This window comes from Panthera uncia (genome assembly GCF_023721935.1).
Source record: "Panthera uncia isolate 11264 chromosome D3 unlocalized genomic scaffold, Puncia_PCG_1.0 HiC_scaffold_8, whole genome shotgun sequence".
NCBI classification, from domain to species: domain Eukaryota; kingdom Metazoa; phylum Chordata; class Mammalia; order Carnivora; family Felidae; genus Panthera; species Panthera uncia.
In genome coordinates this window covers 18573686-18594222 of record NW_026057586.1, presented here as the reverse complement: position 1 = coordinate 18594222, position 20537 = coordinate 18573686, and the positions used below count along the sequence as shown (strand labels likewise).

Sequence of the window (20537 nt, the reverse complement as noted above, 5' to 3'; positions counted from 1 at the left end):
ATTTCTGGATAAAAGGACAGATGCTCAAAATATCATTGTAGCGTTGGTTTTAGGGGACAAAGCTACCAAATGTTTCAGCAGACGTGATTTAACCTAGCATATATTCAAATCTATAATGATGACAATGTTAGATAACAAGAATACACCCACGTTTTCTCCTCTGCGGATTATAAGTTGTTTTCTTGTTGTGGGGGGGAGGGGTGAGGGGGTGGGGGGCTGCTCATGATGTGCATATGTGCTCATGTACTGAAAATGACCCAGGCTCGAATAAGGATCAATCTCCTGATCATAGTTCTGTCATTTTCCTTGAGTTTTTCACTTGAGATACAGTTTTACCTGCTACTCTTAATGTAATTGCCACAGGTTCACTTTCAGTGATGAGCAAGCAATCCAATAATTTTTTCCTATTGCTGTGGTTCTGTAATATTTTAAGTCAATTTCTTTATTTAATACTTGAAATGGCTAAATGTGTATTTTCCCCTGTACAGAAAACATAACATTGTAATAGGCTTACCACTTACAATGAAAATGTCAAGTATATGTTTTACTAGGTTTTTAAGTATGTTGTGTGTATGTATTTTGCATTTACCACTGAGTTTTACTAGCAGCTTTGAGACCATTTTATTTGTATATACTTTATAACTTAGCTTTTCTTGTTGCCCTTTTTCAGGTAAGTTTTGAAATTATTGCCTTGAGTACAAAGGCTTTATTTTCTTTCAAGCATCTTGCATATGATAGAAACTCCACAAATAGTTGTTGAATTTTATCTTCTGCCGTGATGATACAAAAGGGAATTTGCGAGCACACATTTCAAATGTTCTTAATAAAGGTGGCAGGCAGAGCAAGTGTACTAACGTTCCTGTTAAAGAATTTCCAGGATTAGGTAGCCAGTATGGGAAATGGCTAAGACTGTAAGATGATTGGAATGAATTACTTTGCTCTAGCCATGTACATTTTAGGATTAAGCCAAGGGACCCTTGGAATTGGGTAGATGTTTCTCTTCATTTTCCTTCAGCTTATCTTAGTGTGACATATTAGAATATCTGACATATCTGTGATCAGCTCTGCTGTCTCCATGCACTCAGCTTAGTCTTACCCTCGCAACTTTGCTGGATATCTATATTTTATTGTAATAAGCCTTTAAGTCCTTAAAATCCGATGTCAGGTATTACAGGTCATATGCAGGACTTAGGGGATGAGTCATTTTCTCCTTCGTTCCTTCCATCTCCCTCTGTTCTCCTCTGCCTTTATTATTACCTTCTTCTTTTCTTTTACCCTCTTCTTCTGACTGTGGATTGCTCTTAGGTACAGTTTTTGTGACAGTGACACAATCAGCACTGAGAGGTTGCGATAAGAGGAGATGCACACAATCACATCCAGATATCATGGTACCAGACACTAGAAAACCTTTCAGTGGAGATCCCAGGGCGGATCTCAGGGTGCTGAAAGGGGCACATAGGTGGTAGACATCAGAGGAGAGAACTTAAAAGCCGATCTCATGTCCTCACTCTTGCCTTCTTTTTTCTTCAAGCCACTCTTGCTGCCTCAGTAATTTCCTTAGCAAACATGTTTGGTTTTATATTCTTTGGTAGTAATGATCTCTCTTTCTCCTATTTTGTATTTTGAATTTTATAGATCTTTACTGGAAAGACAGTATTTACTAATGTACTGTGGGGGGCTCTTCGTGCCTGATGTTGTTATTACCTATTCCCTCATATATTGTGTCATGTGTGTCTAACTCATGCTAATATAAGATGATATTTTACCTTTTTCCCTGATAGAATGAACCTAATGCCTAGCCTAGTGCCTGGGCCATAAGCGACAACTTAGTATATGGTAGCTATCAATATTAATAATAATTTTCCTATCAATAATATATTAGGTATAATGTATTATAAATAACTTTATGCATCATTCAAATTAATGTCAGTAGGTACAAAGCATTAAGCATCGTGTTTGACATGACACTCAGCGTTTGAAAAACAAATACCAAGTACAGCGGTGTTAGGAATAAGAGGGTAATGTGCACATTCTTCAACCCATCCCACCTTCTGCATTCTCGGTATTGTTGCATACTTTTATGTTCCCTCATCTGCTTGGCTTCTGCTTCCTCCCAGTTCATATTCATGACTCCGGTCTTGCTTCTTTTTCGCCAACATTGCTGGTGGATGAACATTTATAAAATTAAATTTGGTCATGTTATTCTACTCTTTTAAAGGCTTTAGATGATAGTTCTCAAACTATACTGCATCAAGTTGTCTGGGGTTCTCATTAGGCAGGTTCCGATATGTTCTGGTCTATTCATACTAATTCAGTAGGCCTGGTAGCAGTCCTAGGAACCTGCATTTCAACAAGCAACCGTGATGATTCTGAGAAAAGCATGCTCTAATGACTCCCGAGCCTGCAAGACAAAGTTCAGCAGCCTCAGTGTGGACCTCTGAGCTCTAAGTGAACCATCCCGTGCCTTCTTCATCTTGGTCATCTGGGGCTTCATCAGTATCCGTCCTGTGATGTGCCCTGCCTTGGCCCTTTGTCACATTTTGCCATCTTTCTGTTCTTTCATGTAGCTCAAGTCACCCCTTCAGAGAGGCTGTCTCTGGGCACCCCAGGTAGAGTTGGTACTTTCTCTGTTGTCCCTTTTCGTACCTTGCAGTCCCCTTTCTTTATGGCACCATTCTTACTACGTTGTCATAGCGGCTTTACATGCCATGGTCTAACTGTGAGGTGTGAGTTTCATCACTACAAAATCATCTCATTCGTTTTTGTATCTCCAGGGTCTTGCACAAACATAGGCAAATGCATAACGAATTAAATACAGGATTGAAACCGAGACAGTCTTGATTTTTTAAATTCATCTTTTGTATAATATAAATTTATATTACTTATGCTCTGTAGGTTCTTAGGGTGCAATGTAGAAATAACGTTTATTTTCTACCTTCCTTTGAACATTATTCAGTTCAGAACAGAGGTTTAAACAAAGGAGGCAGAATTAGTAATGATTATGGAAATAATTTTTGGAAGAGCAGCCACTTGAGACTTCTTAAGATTTTTTTTTAATGGAGGTATAATTGACATACATTAGTTTAGTTTCAGGTTTACAATGTGATGATTCAATATTTGTATATATTGTGAAATGATCACCACAGTAGTTCTAGTTAACATCTGGGAAATGCTTCTTGAAGGGTGGCTAAAGTAGGACTTGAGGGGCTGTGAAGAGAATGAGAAAAGAGCATCATCCTGGCATGAACGGTGCAGAGGTACAAACGCTCGAAAGTGCATGGTTCTGGAAGGTTCAAGTGGTTTAATTGGGTTGTGGTAAAAGATATAGGGGTTGTGGTTAGAGATGACATTGGAGGAGCGGTAGTATATTTTGGAGGACACTTTATGCTTTGCAGAGAAGTTTTTGCTTGGCAAAGATTGTATCCTTGGGTTATAAAACACTATTGAAGCCCCTTCAGCTAGAAAGAAACATAGTCAGATGGGAGAAGGATGGAGAAAGAAGAGAGACAAGTTAAAGGGGATTTGTTACAATTTTATGATGGAAGAGTAGATTAACAACTTAAAATAATTTTATCAACTTTTTATAATGTTCTTTGTTCATTCTGCTAGGTACTCTGATCAGGTTACATAAGATGAGTAAAACATAGTTCCCATAGACTACAGGAAAGTGTAAAGATATAAAATAATTACAGCAATATAGCCAAGACGTACACATTAATGACGTATAGTAGATATAAAGTGTCATGGGAACTGAATTCATTGCGAAGTAACTTTCCTTGGGGGAATTTGGGGCTTGGTGGAGGAACAGGGGTTAGAATAGAACAAAGAAGAATATTTTGGGTAAAGGAATAAATAAAAGGAATAATGGGAATAATGGGGGACGGACCGTGGTTATGGTGCTGGAGCCGATTTGTCAAAGCTGGAAAAGTACTCAGTGTCAAACTGTAATGGGCCTTGAATATTGTGCTGAAAGATTTTGTATTTCCTCCTAGAGTTTTGTTTTCTAATTATGAGCATCCTATATATTGGCTATATACCTCGTAACAAATATAGAGAAATATAAAGAAATAGTATTCTGTGATTCCATCCCAAAATGTTATTATGAAAATAATATATATTGACTATATACCTTTTAAGAAATATAGAGAAATGTAAAGAAAAGATATTCTGTAATTCCATCACAAAATGTTATTACTAACACTTTCATGTATTTCTTCCCAGTGTTTTTCACCATGCTCAAATACATATTTAAGCATTAAAGAAATGAAATGAGGGGTGCCTGGGTGGCTCAGTCGTTGGAGCGTCTGACTCTTGATTTCAGCTCAGGTCACGATCCCAGGGTGGTAGTATTGAGCCCCCTGTCAGGTTCCGTGCTGAGCCTGGAGTCTGCTTGAGATTCTCTGTGTCTCTCCCTCTGTCCCTTTCTCATTCATGTGTGATCTCTCCCTTAAAATAAATAAATTTAAAAAAATGAAATCAGAACCATACTGTGTGTGTGTGTGTGTGTGTGTGTGTATGTGTGTGTATAATTTTATCTCACTTAAAATTGGAACAGGAAATTTTGTCATGTGGTTAAATGTGCCCAGAAAGCATGATTTGTAGTGATTGCAGTATTTATTCTGTTATATGGCTACCCTTAAATTATTTACCTGTTTCCTTATTGTTAGATTACTTAGGTTTCAATTTAAAATAATGGCTACCATTTCACCGAGCATCTTTGTACATCAATCCTTGTCTGTATTTCTGACTATGTAAGATCGGGTTCTAGAAATAACTGCACTGGATCAAACAGTCTAAGGGCTTGCAGTGTATTTCGCCACATTGCTCTTCTAGAAGTTTCCTGTTTAAATTCATGCCTGCAGTATGTGGGTTTGACTTTCACTATACTCGTAGCTAAGTTAAGTAGTTTTTAGTATTTATTGTGTGCTGATTTTATAAATGGTATCTTGTATCCATTTTGAGTTTATTTTTGTGTATGGTGTAAGAAAGTGGTCCAGGTTCATTCTTCTGCGTGTCACTGTCCAGTTTTCCCAGCACCACTTGCTGAATTTTAACGGTTATTTCCCTGACAACTAGTTTGAGCTGGTTTTTCCCCATATTTATTGATTCTTTGTTTCTTTTACTGGGAGGTGTCCTTGATCTTTACGGTATTCCCCTTTTATTTGGGCATTAGTATTTTTCTTGCTGATTTTAAGAAATATTTGTATAGAATGTAACTCTATCAGTCTTATTTTTGGCACATTTTCCTGTTTCTTGCCTCTTGCTTTTATAGTAGTGAATTTTAAGTTTAAGTATGTTTAGAAAGCCCTTTCTCATCTTGAGATCAAATCTATTCATCTGTATTTTGACTTAGTTTTTAACCTGTATTTTCCAATTCTCTTCATAACCCATAATAGTGGCAGCTTTTTGACTGAAGAGTGATGTGATTGGATCTGTGCATCAGAAAGAAGTCTTGTGCCTCCAGGGAGGTGGACTGGAATAAGGAGAGACTAGGGGCAGTGAACCCTGCTGAGAGGAGAAAATAAGGGTCTGGATGTGGGAACACAATGGAAGGGGAATGATTCTCCACTGATGGTCTGGGAGGTACTGCAGTGGCAGGCTGGTCATCACATATTAAGATGAGGTGCTATGGGACATCTAGATACAAGCAGTGTGATTAGAGGATTAAAACTCCAGGAGGCTGGTCTGGCTGCTGATAGAAATTAGGGAGCCATCCGCATACAAGTGTTAGTCCTAAAGTGGAAGGAAGGATGAGTTTTCAAGGCAGCTGACTGAGAAGGGTGGTCAGAATTAGAAGGCTATCCGGGAAGGTGTTCTCCAGGAAGCCGGGAGAGCTTTTTATTTTTGTGATTTATGCTTTGTCACTCACCCAGCAAAAATAACAATGTCAGATACTCCAAAGAGCTCGAGGAGGAGTGGGACTGAGAGTTGCCTTGGATTACCCTGCTCCTTTCCATGTATTTGGAAATAGGGGCTGTAGGGGGGAGAGAGATCAGTAGAAGAGAGGGGCATGGTCAAAGGATAGCACTTTTTGTTAGAGTCTGGGTAGACTTGAGCCCGTTGTCTGTTGAGGGAAAAGAATCTGTGAACAGGGAGAGTGTGAAGGAAAAGTAGAAGAAGGTAGAATTTGATGATACGGCAACTTAAAGGGATGAGTTGCCATGAGTGACAAGTGGCCTCTTCTGTCAGGTAGACCAGTAGTTCATTCCCAGAGACAGAATTTGCACAGAAGTTATTGAAACTATTTTTAGTCTGTTCTTTGAGTAAAAAAAACTACCTGCTTAATAACAAAATTTTCTTGTTTTAAAAATGGACAGTTTTCTAATTATTTCAGCATAAAGTTCTCATATAAATTCATATCTTTTACATGCTGCCGATTGGCAAAGTTCGTGTGTTGCTTTTAATGATAGATGTACCTAAAAAGACAGCTTGATAAGCATTCAGATTCCACTATTTATTATTCATTAATGGATGTATGAAATTAAACATTTTATATTATAACCATTTTTTTAAAATGTTTATTGCAGGGGAATTTACCTAAATATTCCCATAACTCCCTGATGGTTCAAGCAATAAAGACAAACCTAACAGATCCGGACATACATGTGCTTTTCTTTGATGTGGAAGCGTTGATTATTCAACTCTTGACTGAAGAAGCCTCTAGGCCGAATACCGCGCTTATTTCCCCAGAGAATTTGCAAAAAGCATCTGGCAGTTCAGACAAAGGGGGCTCTTTTCTAACTGGAAAACGAGCAGCAGTTCTCTTCCAACAAGTGAAAGAAACCATCAAAGAGAACATAAAGGAACATCTCCTTGATGATGAAGAGGAGGATGAGGAGATAATGAGGCAGAGGAGGGAAGAAAGCGATCCAGAATACCGGGCCAGCAAATCTAAGCCATTGACCCTATTAGAATATAATTTAACAATGGACACTGCAAAATTGTTCATGTCCTGTCTTCACGCCTGGGGTTTAAATGAAGTTCTGGATGAAGTTTGTCTTGATCGCCTTGGAATGCTGAAACCCCATTGCACAGTATCTTTTGGTCTCCTGTCTCGAGGAGGTCATATGTCATTGATGCTTCCTGGTTATAATCAGCCTGCTCGTAAACTATCACATGGGAAAGCAGAAGTAGGAAGGAAGCTGCCAGCAGCCGAGGGCGCAGGAAAGGGAACTTACGGAGTGTCCCGAGCCGTCACCACCCAGCATCTACTGTCTATCATATCTTTGGCAAATACGTTAATGAGTATGACCAACGCAACGTTTATTGGTGATCATATGAAGAAGGGTCCTACCAGGTGTGACCATGATAGTCTGATTTTATTATCACATTTCAAAAAAACGAACAAAACAAAAACCCTGTTTTATTTTTCTCGCTGTTTGTTTTTATTTTTTTGGCTCTCCCCACCTTAACATTATTGTATTATCTCAGTGTTTCCCTTTAAAATTTTAAAACACAATATGCATGATTTAAAGCATGACAAAATCGCACAGTTTAACCTTCACTCAGATACAACGTAGCTATTCCAAAAAAATTTTGGAACAAGGGAGTAGGTATCAGTTCAGCTTTAATGAGTGAATTATAGACTAGGTCTTTGGTGAATATAATCTTGGGATTGTAGCTACCTAAAGTTTGCATTGATACTTAGTTCAAAATGTGTATTTGAAATGCTTCTTCTCTTTGTGACATATATAATGAAAGATAGGTGTTCAGTAATTGGCTTCAGAATTTTGTGAGAAGTATAGTCAGAATTTTTCAGTTGGGAAAGAGAAAACAGCTTTTAATTGTAGGAGAGTATTATTTTAGTATTTCAGGAATGCCTAACCTGATTTGCTATTACCTATTTTCCAGAAGTCATGAAGATAGCTTTTGAAACTGGTTTTATTATACTTTATTGAGAGTTGATCATATTGAGAAATTTTAAAAAATCAAATACTTAAGTAGTACTTACCTTGTAACTGGTTCTGTTGCAAGTACTTTATAGACACTATCTCATTAATGCTCTTAACCCTGTAAGGTAGGTACTTTTATTATCCTTTTACTGCAGATAAGAAAACTGAGACTCAGGTCAAGTAATGTGTCCAAGGTCACACAAGTAGTTAAGTGGTAGAGCTAGAATTCAAAATGAGACACGTGGCCTCTGGAGTCCAAGATTTCTTTTTTTTTTTTTTTTTCAACGTTTTTTATTTATTTTTAGGACAGAGAGAGACAGAGCATGAATGGGGGAGGGGCAGAGAGAGAGGGAGACACAGAATCGGAAACAGGCTCCAGGCTCCGAGCCATCAGCCCAGAGCCTGACGCGGGGCTCGAACTCACGGACCGCGAGATCGTGACCTGGCTGAAGTCGGACGCTTAACCGACTGCGCCACCCAGGCGCCCCTGGAGTCCAAGATTTCTCATGCCTTACTTCCTTTTTCAGATTTTAAGGATGAATTCTTCTAAACTCAAAGTATTCCACGAATTCGTTTGACCAGTGATAGAGGAAGGGCTGAAATCTCAGCATGCTAATTGAAGAGTGAAGGACTAATTATGATATTTATTTGTCAGTGGTAGCACATTAAGCTATTCATAAATATTCCTTAAACTAGCATAAAGCACAGATTGTAGTTGTCAAACTTTTACTTGATATTTGCTAATCATTTAATATATTGAAATTTGAAAAGGAAAATGTTAATAGGTACGACGCAGGAAAAACCATTGGTTTTTGAAAAGTAAATTGAAAATGTTCTGTATGTGTTTTGCAATTCATTTGGGACTAGGAAGTTTAATATTTTAAATATTTTCAGATTTATGAAAGTATATATATATTTTCTTCTTCTTTTTAAAGGCCACCTCGACCAAGCACCCCAGACCTTTCTAAGGCAAGGGGTTCCCCTCCAACTTCCAGTAATATTGTGCAAGGACAGATTAAACAAGGTAAAATTAAATCTTATTAAGTAATTGACCTGACATTTCAGCTGTAGGAACTCAGGAGGCATAGCTAATGTGTAATCATAACATTTTGTTTGTCTCACATTGTTAAAAGGGAGAAAAGTTGTTATATTCCAGATGTAAATGTGGATAATTAAGGTGTCAGTTAAAAATAAATCAGGTTTATTTAGAAATTGATAAATGAGCATATTTCACATAATTTTATTGTACTGTCTTTGACCTAATTTTTATGCATTAGGGGCACCTTAACTTGACAACACTAGTGTGTTAATTGTGTGTGCTGAGTTTAAAAGTGATACCTATTTTTAAACTACATTTAGAAATGTTGAAATTCACATTTTCATACTGTAGCTCTTCTGCTCTTTACCAGCGGCTCATGCCTTGTAATCCACAAGTGGAAATCCTTTCTTTTTGTTTACATTATTATATACTTTAACTTTTGTCTATAGCTTTCTTTTTCAGTAGGAGGTGGAAGTGAATGTTGCGTTTCTTTTCCATTATTATCTTTTATATTCATTTTAAGAGTAGCAAATGAGGCAACCAGAGTTGGGGGTCAGGTCTGCTGAGAGTTTCCCTTCAGGCCGAGCGTTAATGCTGGCTCTCAGAATGTGATAGAAGTGAAGAAGTGAGCAGGAGATGGGATGCTGAAGGTTCTGCTTGTAAATGCTGACTTTCAGGGTCTTCTTTTTTCCATAGGTTTTGTTTTTGTTTTGTTTTTTCGGGTTTAAAGAGTCCGTGAATAGTTCTACAAGATTTGTTAGATAAACAATAGGCCTCTAACTTTTTATCTACAATTTTTTCCCTTCCCTAGGACAAGTACTTTTTTCTCTCTTAGCTTATTATTTAGTATTTACTGTCTTTAAATATATGCCCGCTTTTCAGTTTAAGTACTTGTCTGTTGGCTTCCCATTATGGAAGAAAAGCTCCCACATTCTCAACTCCCTCCCATCCTTTATTCCAACCCTATGTATTCACCCCTCTTGTTGCCCTTCCTCTGATTAAACTTGATATAAACTATTATAACTGTGTGTTATAGAAAAGTTTTGGTTGGACAGCTTTATACTTGTGTATGTGTGAAATATATGTACAGAAAAGTGCACAGAACAGAAATATCTAGCTCAGTGAGTCCTTTTACATGCTGAACACTCTTGTAACTATGGCGTTGGACAAGAAATCGAACTTTGCCAGGGCTCCAGAAGTTGCTGGTATGTTCCCTCCCAATCATATGCCCCCTTCCAAAGGTCACTACTATCTTGACTTCTGGGAAATTCCTTCTTTTCTTTCCTTTATAGTTATACCCATCTAAGTTTAAATCCCTAAACACTATTTAATTTTGTCTGTGTTTTGAATTTTATATAAATTCAGTCAGGCGTGGAGTTATGTATCGTTTTGTATTTGGCTTCTTTTGTGAGATTTATCGATGATGTTGCATCTGACTAAAGTTTATTCATTTTCATTGTTCATTTTTATTGGAGTAGTGTATTCTGTTGAATGAATAGACCACAGTTTCTCCATTTTCCTATCAATAACCATTTGAATTATTTCCAGTTTTTGTTTTTCATAAATAATTCCATGAACATTCTTGCATTTGGATCTTAATGTACCTTATGAGTACTTCTGTTGTGTCTATAACTAAAAGTGGGATTTCTGCATATGTTTATCTTCAGCTTTAGCAGATGTTGTCATGTCTTCCTAAGTGAGTGACTAATACGGATCCCTCAAAATGGCTAATGTGGAAAAGATGGAAAATGCTGCATTGGCTAGGATATGGGGCAAGAACTCCCATACACCACCGGTGAGATATGCTGGCCAACCCTGAATATTTTCCATCTTTTTCACTTTAGCCATCTTGGTGTGTGTATAGTAGGCTCTCGTATGTTTAATTTACATTCCCCAGTTTCCATTAAGGTCGAACACTTTTTTGTATGTATATTGCTCATATTTATATGTTCTTTTGTGAAGTGCCTGTCCAACTTGTGTATCTATTAGGTTGTCTTTAAAAACATGACTTGTAAGGGTTGATCTGTGACTGTCCTTAATATGAGCCCTCTGTTATATGTAAATATTTATTTGCCTTTCATGCCTATCTTTGAAATTCAGCACTCTCCATTTCAGTGGAATGTAATATAACATTTTTTTTTCATTTATGATTAATATTTTTGTGTCCTGTTTAGAAGTTACCCTGATATCACGAGGCCATTCTGTCTTAGGAGATTTTTTGTTTTCCCCTTTTTATTTAGATCTCCAATCTGCCTAGAATTCAGTTCTGGGTATAAAGGGAAACAGGGGTCCTGTTTCGTTTTTTTCCTCCATATGATACCATATTAGTCCAGCATGATTTATTAAAGAGACGATTCATTCCCCACTGCTTTGCAGTGCCACCTTTGGCATAAATAAAATGTTCTTGGAGAGAGAGAGAATCCCGGGCAGGCACTGACAGCACAGAGCTCAACGCAGGGTTTGAACTCACAAACCTCACAAACCATGAGATCATGACCTGAGCGCTTAACTGACTGAGCCACCCAGGCGCCCCCATTAAATATTCTTTGATTTGATTTGTTCCTGGGACTGTTTGTGCCCATTGATTTGCTTGTGTATCCTTTTGCCTTAATTACTGTAGCTTTGTAATAAAACTTGGTATTCAGTAGATCAAGTCTTTCCACCTTATTCTTAAATCATGTTATGGCTATGCTTGTTTCTTTGAATTTCTCAGTTGTCAGTTTAAAGCTAGTTTGTTAATTGTTACAAAAACCTGTTATGATTTCAACTGCCATTTTATTGAATTTGTAGATGAGTTTGGGGAGAATTAGTATCTTTGTGGGATTCATTCATTCAATATATTTAACATATTCAACTCAGCCCTATTCCTATTTTTTTTAGGTCTGATATAGCTATGTTAACTCTTAGAGTTTTCTGTGTAGAGGTCTTACATACTTTAGATTTATTCCTAGATATGGATTTTAAAAATATTCTTGTAACTGGTATTGAATATTTTGTTTTCTGTGCCTCTGGCACAGAAATGCAGATGATTTTTGTATATTGACCTTGTATCAAGCAGTCATGCTAAATGCAACTATTGTTTGTAATACTTTATTTGTAGATTAGTTGGATTATATGGACAGTCATATGGGATACTTTTTCTATTCCCAATGTTTTCCCAAAGGGAAAATGTCTAAGCTTTCATAATTCTGATATTTCCCATATGCTTCTTACTGGTAATCTCTAAGAAATTAACTCTCCATTATTCCTTTGCTAAGTGTTTATCTTCAGTGTATGTTGGGTTTTATCATGCTTTTTCTATCTTGAGATGAATATATAATTTTTCCTTTTAATCTGTTGTGATGCATTATTGTCTTATATAGTTGCAGTGTGTGTATGTGTGTGTGTATGTGTGTATGTATGTGTGTGTGTGTATATATATATAATTTTTTTCCCAGAAGAAAGTTGTCCTTTCTTCTGATGCCCTTATAAAGTATTACATTACTCAAGGTTCAAAAAGTTGATTAAGGGATCTTTCCTCCTTTTCTATTCAGGTAGAATTTGAATAAGATTGGCATTATCTCTTCCATAAATGTGCAGCAGAATTGGTTGGATTTAGATCTAGAGGTTTTCTTGGTGGGAAGTTTTTAAATTCTGGGTTTAATTTCTCTCATTGTCATGTGACACTTCAAATTTTCTGCTCTTGTGTCTGTTTCATTAATTCATATTCAGTGATTTTTCCAGTTCTTTTAAATTTGCTGTCCTAGGAAAATATATTATCTTTTAAATTTCTTTAATATCTGTAGTGATGTCACCATTTTTATTTCTTATGTTAATCATTTGTATCTTCTTTCTTTTTTTTATCAGTCTCATCAGGGGCTTATGGACCTTATTAGTTATTTTAATGAATCCGCTGTGTCTTTGTGTATCCTTTCTAGTGCATATTTTTTCCAACTTCACTGAAGTCAGCTCTTCTACATTCTTTGGATTTAGTAGGCTTTTTTTTTTTTTAACTTTCTAACATGGGTGGTTACTTACCAATTTTTATCCCTCCTTTCTTCAGAGTATATGCCCAAAATAATGTCATCTGTGAATAAAGACAATTTTACCTCTTTTGAGACAGTGCATTTTATTTTTCTTACCTTATTGCACAGATAAGGAGTTAGAGCATGATGTTGAATTGAAGAAGTCAGAGTAGACATCTTTGCCTGTTCCCAACCATGGGTTAAAGCATTCAGTCTTTATTAAGTATGATGTTAGCTGCAGGTTCTTCTTAGATGAGGAGGATGTTAAGGAAGTTACCTTCTCTTCTTAGTTTGTTGAGAAATTTTTTATGATGTTAGACTTGGTCACATGGTTTTTCTGCATCTTTTGAAATTAACAAATGAGTTTTCTCCTTTACTTTCTTAAGACAAAGTACATGAACTTTTGAATTTTAAAACAACCTTGTGATCCTAGGGTAGACCACACTTGGTCATGATGAATTATTCTTCTTCTGGATTGTTGGATATAATTTGCTAAAATTTGTTAAGAGTTTGTTACATTTATGAGGGATTTTGGTCTACAATTTTCATTTCTGTTAATGTTCTTTGTTCAGTTTTGTAACAGTATAATGGTGGAGTTAGCATGTTATCCTTTTGTGTGTGTGTGTTTTCTGGAAGGGTTTGTGTAGGAATGATATTATTTCTTAGTTGTTTGATCTAATGCACTAGTGAAAGTATGTAGACCTGGAGTTTTCTCTATGGGAAGGGTCTTAACTGCAAATTTGGATGTTTTAATAGATTAGGGTTATTTAGATGTTTTTCTTTTTTAATTATTATTTCATCTTGAGTGAACTTTGGTAGTTTGTGTCAAAGTTATTGGCAAAAAGTTTAATATTCTCTTATTTTTCTTTTAATATCCTATATGTAGGATTTGAAAAGATATCCCCTCTCCAATTTCTGTTATTTATAATTTATGAATTTTCTTTCTTTTCCTGAGTAGTCTAGCAGTGATTGTGGATTTTTTTTATTCCTCCTTGCATCTGTATATTAGTTTTTGCTTCATGTTTTATGAATCTCTCTTATTAGGCACATAAACCTTTAGAATTGTTATTTCTTACTGACTTTTTTTTTGTTTTTACTTGTCTCATGAAATGATCTCTTTATCCTTGATAATATCTTTTGCTTTTGCTTTGAAAATCTACTTTGTTTATAATAATATAACCATTTTAGCATTTTTTGGTTACTATTATTAGCATGGTGTATATTTTTCCATCCTTTTACTTTTCACCCATTTTGCATCTTTACATTTAAAGTGTGTTTCTTTATAGACAACATGGCCTGCTTTTTAACTGTAGTGTTTAAACCACTTACATTTAATGTGTTTGTTGACATGGTTAGGTTTGAGTCCATCTTTCTGCTCTTTTTCTCCTTGTCTCATTTGTTCTTTGTTCCTTCTTTTCCTTTTTCTGCTGTTTTTCAGATTAATGGAATCTTTTTTTTTATTATATCACTTTATCTCCTTTATTGGCTTATAAGCTAAATTTTTGTTATTTTAGTGGCAATTTTAGAGTTTAGTTTACATAGATTTTTAACTTATCACAGTGTGCCTTTAAGTGGTATTATTACCATTTAACATTTAAAAAAATTTTTTTAATGTTTATTTTTGAGAGAGAGTGAGTCAGGGAGGGGCAGAGAGAGAGAGGGAAGGAGGGAGACAATCTGAAACAGGCTCCAGGCTCTGAGCTGTCAGCATAGAGCCTGACACGGGCTCTGAACTCTGAACAATCAAAGATCATGACCTGAGCCAAAGTTGGATGCTTAACTGACTGAGCCAGTCAGGTGCCCCTACCATTTAACATTAAATATAAAAATTGTAAAATGTTTTACTTGCATTTTTTACTTCCTGGCCTTTGTGCGATTTTTGTCTTGTAATTTACATTTTTGTATATTATAAACCTTAAATATCACTATTATTTAATAGTCAGTTGTATTTTATGGAGATTTAAATAGACAAAGACCATATATATTTACCTATGTAATTACCATTTTTGCTGCTCTTCATTCCTTTGTATAGATCTGGATTTTTATCTGGTATAATTTTTTTTTTTTTCTGTCTAAAGTACTTGCTTTAACATTTCTTGTAGTGAAGGTCTGCTGTTCTTTCAGCTTTATGTCTGAAAACATCTTTATTTGCTTTTGACTTTGGAAGATATTTTTTTGGTATAGAATTCTACGTTGACCATTTGTATCTTTCAGTACTTTAGAAATGATACTTTATTGTCTTCTCATTTGCATTGTTTTTAACAAGAAATCTGATGCCATTTGTATCTATCTCTGTATATAACTAACATTTAAAAAGTTTTTTTTACTACTTGTTGTAAAGATTTTCTCTTTATTTGGTTTTGAGCCATTTGCTTATGAGGCTTCTTGGTGTAGTTTTATGTTTCTTGTGGTTGCGGTTTATTAAGCTTATTTTTGTAGTTTTTATTAAGTTAAAACATTTCTCACCATTATTTCTCCAACTAATCTTTCTTTTCTCTCCTCTCTTCTCTCTTTATTGGACTCAAATTATATGTACATTAGTCCACTTGAAATTGTTTCATAGCTCATTGATGCTTTATTTTTGGATTTTTTTCCTCTCTGTGTTTTGATTAGGTAGTTTCTGTTGCAATGTCTTCAAGTTCATTCATATTTTCTAGCAATATCCAAACTGCTATTAAGCCCAATCAGTGTATTTTTCATCTCAGATATTATGATTTTCATGTTCACAATTTTGAATTGGGTCTTTTTGTTTATATTCTCATTGTCTCTATGTAACTTTTTTCAATATATGAATTACAGTTATAATAACTGTTTTAATACTCTTATTTGATAATTTTGACATCTCTGTCAGTTTGGGGTTGTTTTTAATTGACTTTTCCTCTCCTCATTATGGACTGTACTTTCCTGCTTCTTTGTGTGCCTGGTAATCATTGTTAAGTGGCAGATATTTGAATTTCACCTTGTTGGGTACTGAATATTTTTATATTGTTATAAAAAAATTTTAAGCTATATTCTGGATGCAGTTAAGTTACTTGGAAGCAGTTTGATCTTTTTCTGGTCTTGCTTTTATGATTTGTTAGGTGGGTGTGCAGTCATGTTCTGTCTAAGGCTAATTTCCCATTACTCGGGCCAGACCTTCCTGAGTATCTGGTACCCCATGAATTCTGAATTTTCCAGTCTGGCTAGTGGGAGCAACACACATATACTTTAGTAGTTTCCTCACACACATGAACTGATTGTGCTCTGCTGAATATTTGAGGGGGACCTCTGAAGAACCTTGATCTTTGAAGTTCTCTTCTCTTCCTGTGGATTCTGGCTGCTCTGGTTTCCTGAGACTCTCAGCTCTGTCTCCTTAGCTCAGGGAAACTGTTGGGCTCTTCCTAAATCCTCTTTCCTATATGTTGGTCTAGAAACTCCCAACAAGGCAATAAATGGGGGTAATCATAGAGCTGTTTGTCTCCCAACTCCTCACTTTTAGTCCATCATCATTTGATGTCCAGTGGCTTGAAACTATTGGTTTTTTATGTATTTTTGGGGTGGGGGTTATTTTAGATGGGATTATAAGTCTATTTCATGTTACTCCATCTTGGCCAGAAGTGGAAGGTCCTCTCCCTTTACTTTAAACATTTTTTTTTTTAGTTTATTTATTTATTTTGAGAGAGAGAGAGAGAGGAGGAGAGAGAAAGAGAGCGAGCGAGCACGTGGGAGGGTCAGAGAGAGGGAGGGAGAGAATCCCAAGTAGACTGTGCGCTGTCAGTACAGAGCCCCATGTGGAGCTTGAACCCATGAACCATGAGATCATGACCTGAGCTGAAATCAGGCGTCGGATGCTTCACTGACTCAACCACCCAGGTGCCTCCAAAATGTTCTAAATATACTATTACTTCATAAAGTAAATATTCTTTTATTTTTTTAATGTTTATTTATTTTTGAGAGAGAGACAGAGCATGGGCATGAGCATGTGCAGGGGAGGGGCAGAGAGAGAGGGAAACACAGAATCTGAGGCAAGCTCCAGGCTCTGAGCTGTCAGCACAAAGCCTGATGCAGGGCTTGAACCCATGAACTGCAAGATCATGACCTGAGCTGAGGTCGTATGCTTATCCAACTGAGCCACCCAGGCACCCCAAGGTAAATATTCTTTATGTTACATAGTGTTGTAATATTTTTATAGCCATTACTTCAGGGAGAAATGGAAACGGGTTCACAAAGCTAAAAGACTGACTTAAAATATGGTTAGTTATGGAGGTATGATTAGGATACAATAGCACCTTTTAACTCTAGATCTGTGCTTTTTCTACAATAACACGTATTTTTGTTCTAAATCCACTGAAAATATCATCCAGATTATACAGTACAAATCAGTGGCAGGCCACACTCTCCTTCATTTAATTAGTTTAGAGCTTCATTTGAGACCAGTGCCTGTTAGAGATTTTATTTGTTGTCCTCATCATTACCATCTTCATTATTATTCTTTATAGTTGATGTTTCTTCTTGGATGACAGTTTTCTCCCTCTGTAACCATAGCAGCAGATACAAGGGGTCCAGCGTAATTTGTGACATTGTCACGATACATTGTGTACTTCACCACCATTACAGTATTCAGTTTACTCACTTGGTCAGTTCTGAGAATGTTACAGTAGGAAAGCTTTAATGTTGCTTCTCTCATAAAGCATCATGTTTTGAGAGTAGTGAAGAGAATTGAGTCTTTTTCTAAAGCATTTATTTAAGGTAGACTTAGGAGTTTCCATTTGGAATAGCACAGACGCTTATCTTTTAAAGTAAATAAAGGTTAGCAACGTGTAGTGAGAGTTATGGTAAAATATTTTAGGATGGCATCAGGAAACCCACTTTCGATTTGAATATTGAAAATATGGAGTAATTATCTCTTTAACAAAAAAATTGTTGAGCACTTTTTTCTCCAAACATCTCTATTTAGGACATTAGAAAGATTATTCTGATGTATACTCTCTTAAGTAGTGTGTGTGTGTGTGTGTGTGTGTGTGTGTGTGTGTGTATCTATATATCTATATCTATATCTATATCTGTATCTGTATCTATATCTATATATCTAGTAGATAACTCATGAACATAAAACAACCAGTTTAGGATAAGAAGTGGTCAGAGAATGGACAAAAGCTCTGAGTTCTTGGACTACAGTTCAACAGTTAGGGTATTATATTTCGTCTTTCTGCTCTGACTTCTCTTACCTTGGTTTTCTTTTAAACCTTTTCCTCTCCTTATGTTTTCTTTTCCTGACTCCCACTGCAGTGCACATTGACTCACAATCCATTTTTCAAGCTGGATTGCAAACATGAATATGCTCCTTTTCGATAAACTGTCACTTACATGTCGGCTAATACTTGTTCAGCTGCAAAATAATCTATACAGAGTAAAGACTTTAGCTGGGGATTGGACCTTTCATAGACATTTGGATCTGAGAATAAAGATGATCTGGAGAGTTCAGCTAACATAATTTCTCATACACATTATCAGGGTATTTCATTGGAAAATAATTTCTTCACAGGAGGTTTATTTTGTCTAGCAGTGGGCTTGTTAATTCAGTCTTTGCCAATAATTAACATTTATAGACAAGTCATGTACTTTTTGATAGAGACAGTTTTTATTTATTAGATACTCAATTGTGTGCTTTATAAAACATCTCACTTGAGAAAGGGATCAGAGATGTCAAACTAACTTTTTGTTCATGGTTATACAGCCCTAAATCTGCCCATCGCTTTAGGCTTCTCTACATTCTGACGTACTGTACTTCTCTTGATCAATTCAGTAATCTCATGGCATAAGTCTTTGGTCTGTGTCTCTAGTGCTTATCTTGATTGTGACCCTGTGTCTATGCTGGTAGTTGTGTCTTTACTCAGTGGTAGGTGTGGAAGCAAATCTAAGCAATTTAAGGTTCTAAGGTTATGTAACGATATCTGCTGTTTTATTTTTCAGAAATGTATTTAATTTAGGTTGTCTAAACTTGAAGTAGGAAGTAGTCATTGTTAAATTATTTCAGGAATCATTTATGTAAATTACCCAATAATTTCTCACCATCTTTTTCCAGGGTCTATAGCAAGAAACATATATGGAGTACATATATCAGGTTATTGGATGGACCTGAAGACTCCTTAAAATTTTGTGTTTGAATTTACATGCCTTTTAATAAAAATTGGCATGTAACTTTGGTCTTTGGAAGCTCAAAGGACAGACTTTTGTTCTTTCTGTTCACTAATTTGGCACAAGTGCTTTGAACAGTGACTGGTACACAGAAGGTACTCAATAAATACTTGAATGAATGGATCTATAGATACCTTCTCTCTATGTTTCTAGTGTCAGTATGTCAGTAACTAGGTGCTGAATCTACAAGGCTGATATAACAAATCTCTGCCTTCAAGGAGCTTCTATGTAACGGAGGAGATTCAGACAAGTGTAATTTATGATAATATTTTAATTAGTTATTTGCTTTTCCTGCCAGACTCTCAGTAACCAAGTAACTTTGGCTAATCTTTATGAGACTTTGTATGCTTAGCCCAATATCTGGCACATAGTAGGGGCTTATTGTTAATTAAATGAAATAGAAAATTTTAATAGCCTTACTTTCACTGCAGTAAACTTCAGACTCTTCCCCCCAGCCCCCATTGTTTTGGGTCTTAGCTCATTTATGTGTTTTGGATATTAGTAATGAAGGAGACCTTTTACAGAAGTGGGATTTTTAAACATTTTTTTAAGTTTTATTTTTTGAACACTGGCTGGAGTTATAAGCCAAGTCATTGCATCTGAACTTATTCCAAGTCTGATATAATCCAGTGGTGATCTATAGGTTAAGTAGAGTTACTATTTTTCAAACATTATCAGCACTTGTTATTTTGCCTTGATGTATATCTGTCAGAACAGCATCTTGGGCTGTTAATTCGTTCTGCTTTACGGTAGGTGCTTATCCTCTCTATTTCCTGGACCTTTGTACTTCCTTATTGCCGTTAGACTTTTTGTGCTCTTTCTCCATGGTGTTTTAAGGAAACCCTTTTTTCTGTAGACTGCTTGATCAACAATTTATCCTAATGCTTCATGTTGATTTAAAAGATGATGAGAATGCTCAACTCCCTGAGACATAGAAGTGTAGACATAAAGGAAGTTTATAAAAGGGCAGATGTTACTCTAAGATCTCTCTTGGATGGAAGACTTAGTGTGGAACGCCTCCTTCTCCTCTATCCACCCCTCTCCACGCTTCATGATTATCACACAGCTCTTTAGATAAAGTGATTCATTATTAAATAGTGTTCATTATTTATTAGTGTTAAGCTTTGGAAAAACTTCTTTAAGCATTGCGTTTGGTTTTACAGAAATCTTTATCTTCTAGATTTTTTTTTTCCGCCTAAAAAATGTATTGAAAGGGCTATTTGTGTTCTTGTACCAGGAGGCCAATGAGGTTTAGACCAATAACTTGCTACCTAAAGTAAGTTCACTTTCTGTCCTTGATACATTCTTCATGTCACAATGGCAGTAGGGAACACTGGAATTCAGAGTCCGATTTCATATGAAGACTGAAATAGGCTTATTCAAAAACAGAAAACCCTGGGTATCGTACATGTATATATGCTATCT

General features: G+C 36.0%; 1 protein-coding gene across 5 annotated transcripts in view; it reads left to right on the top strand.

Annotated features, from left to right (window-relative positions):
• The window catches only part of WDR7 (WD repeat domain 7), a 353598-nt gene that overhangs the window by 94617 nt on the left and 238444 nt on the right, over positions 1-20537 (top strand). For all 5 annotated transcript variants that reach the window (XM_049619906.1, XM_049619908.1, XM_049619907.1 and 2 more), the window contains 2 exons: positions 6528-7297; positions 8828-8916. In XM_049619906.1, the coding sequence (XP_049475863.1) occupies positions 6528-7297; positions 8828-8916 (859 nt within the window). The remainder of the gene's footprint in view (positions 1-6527; positions 7298-8827; positions 8917-20537) is intronic.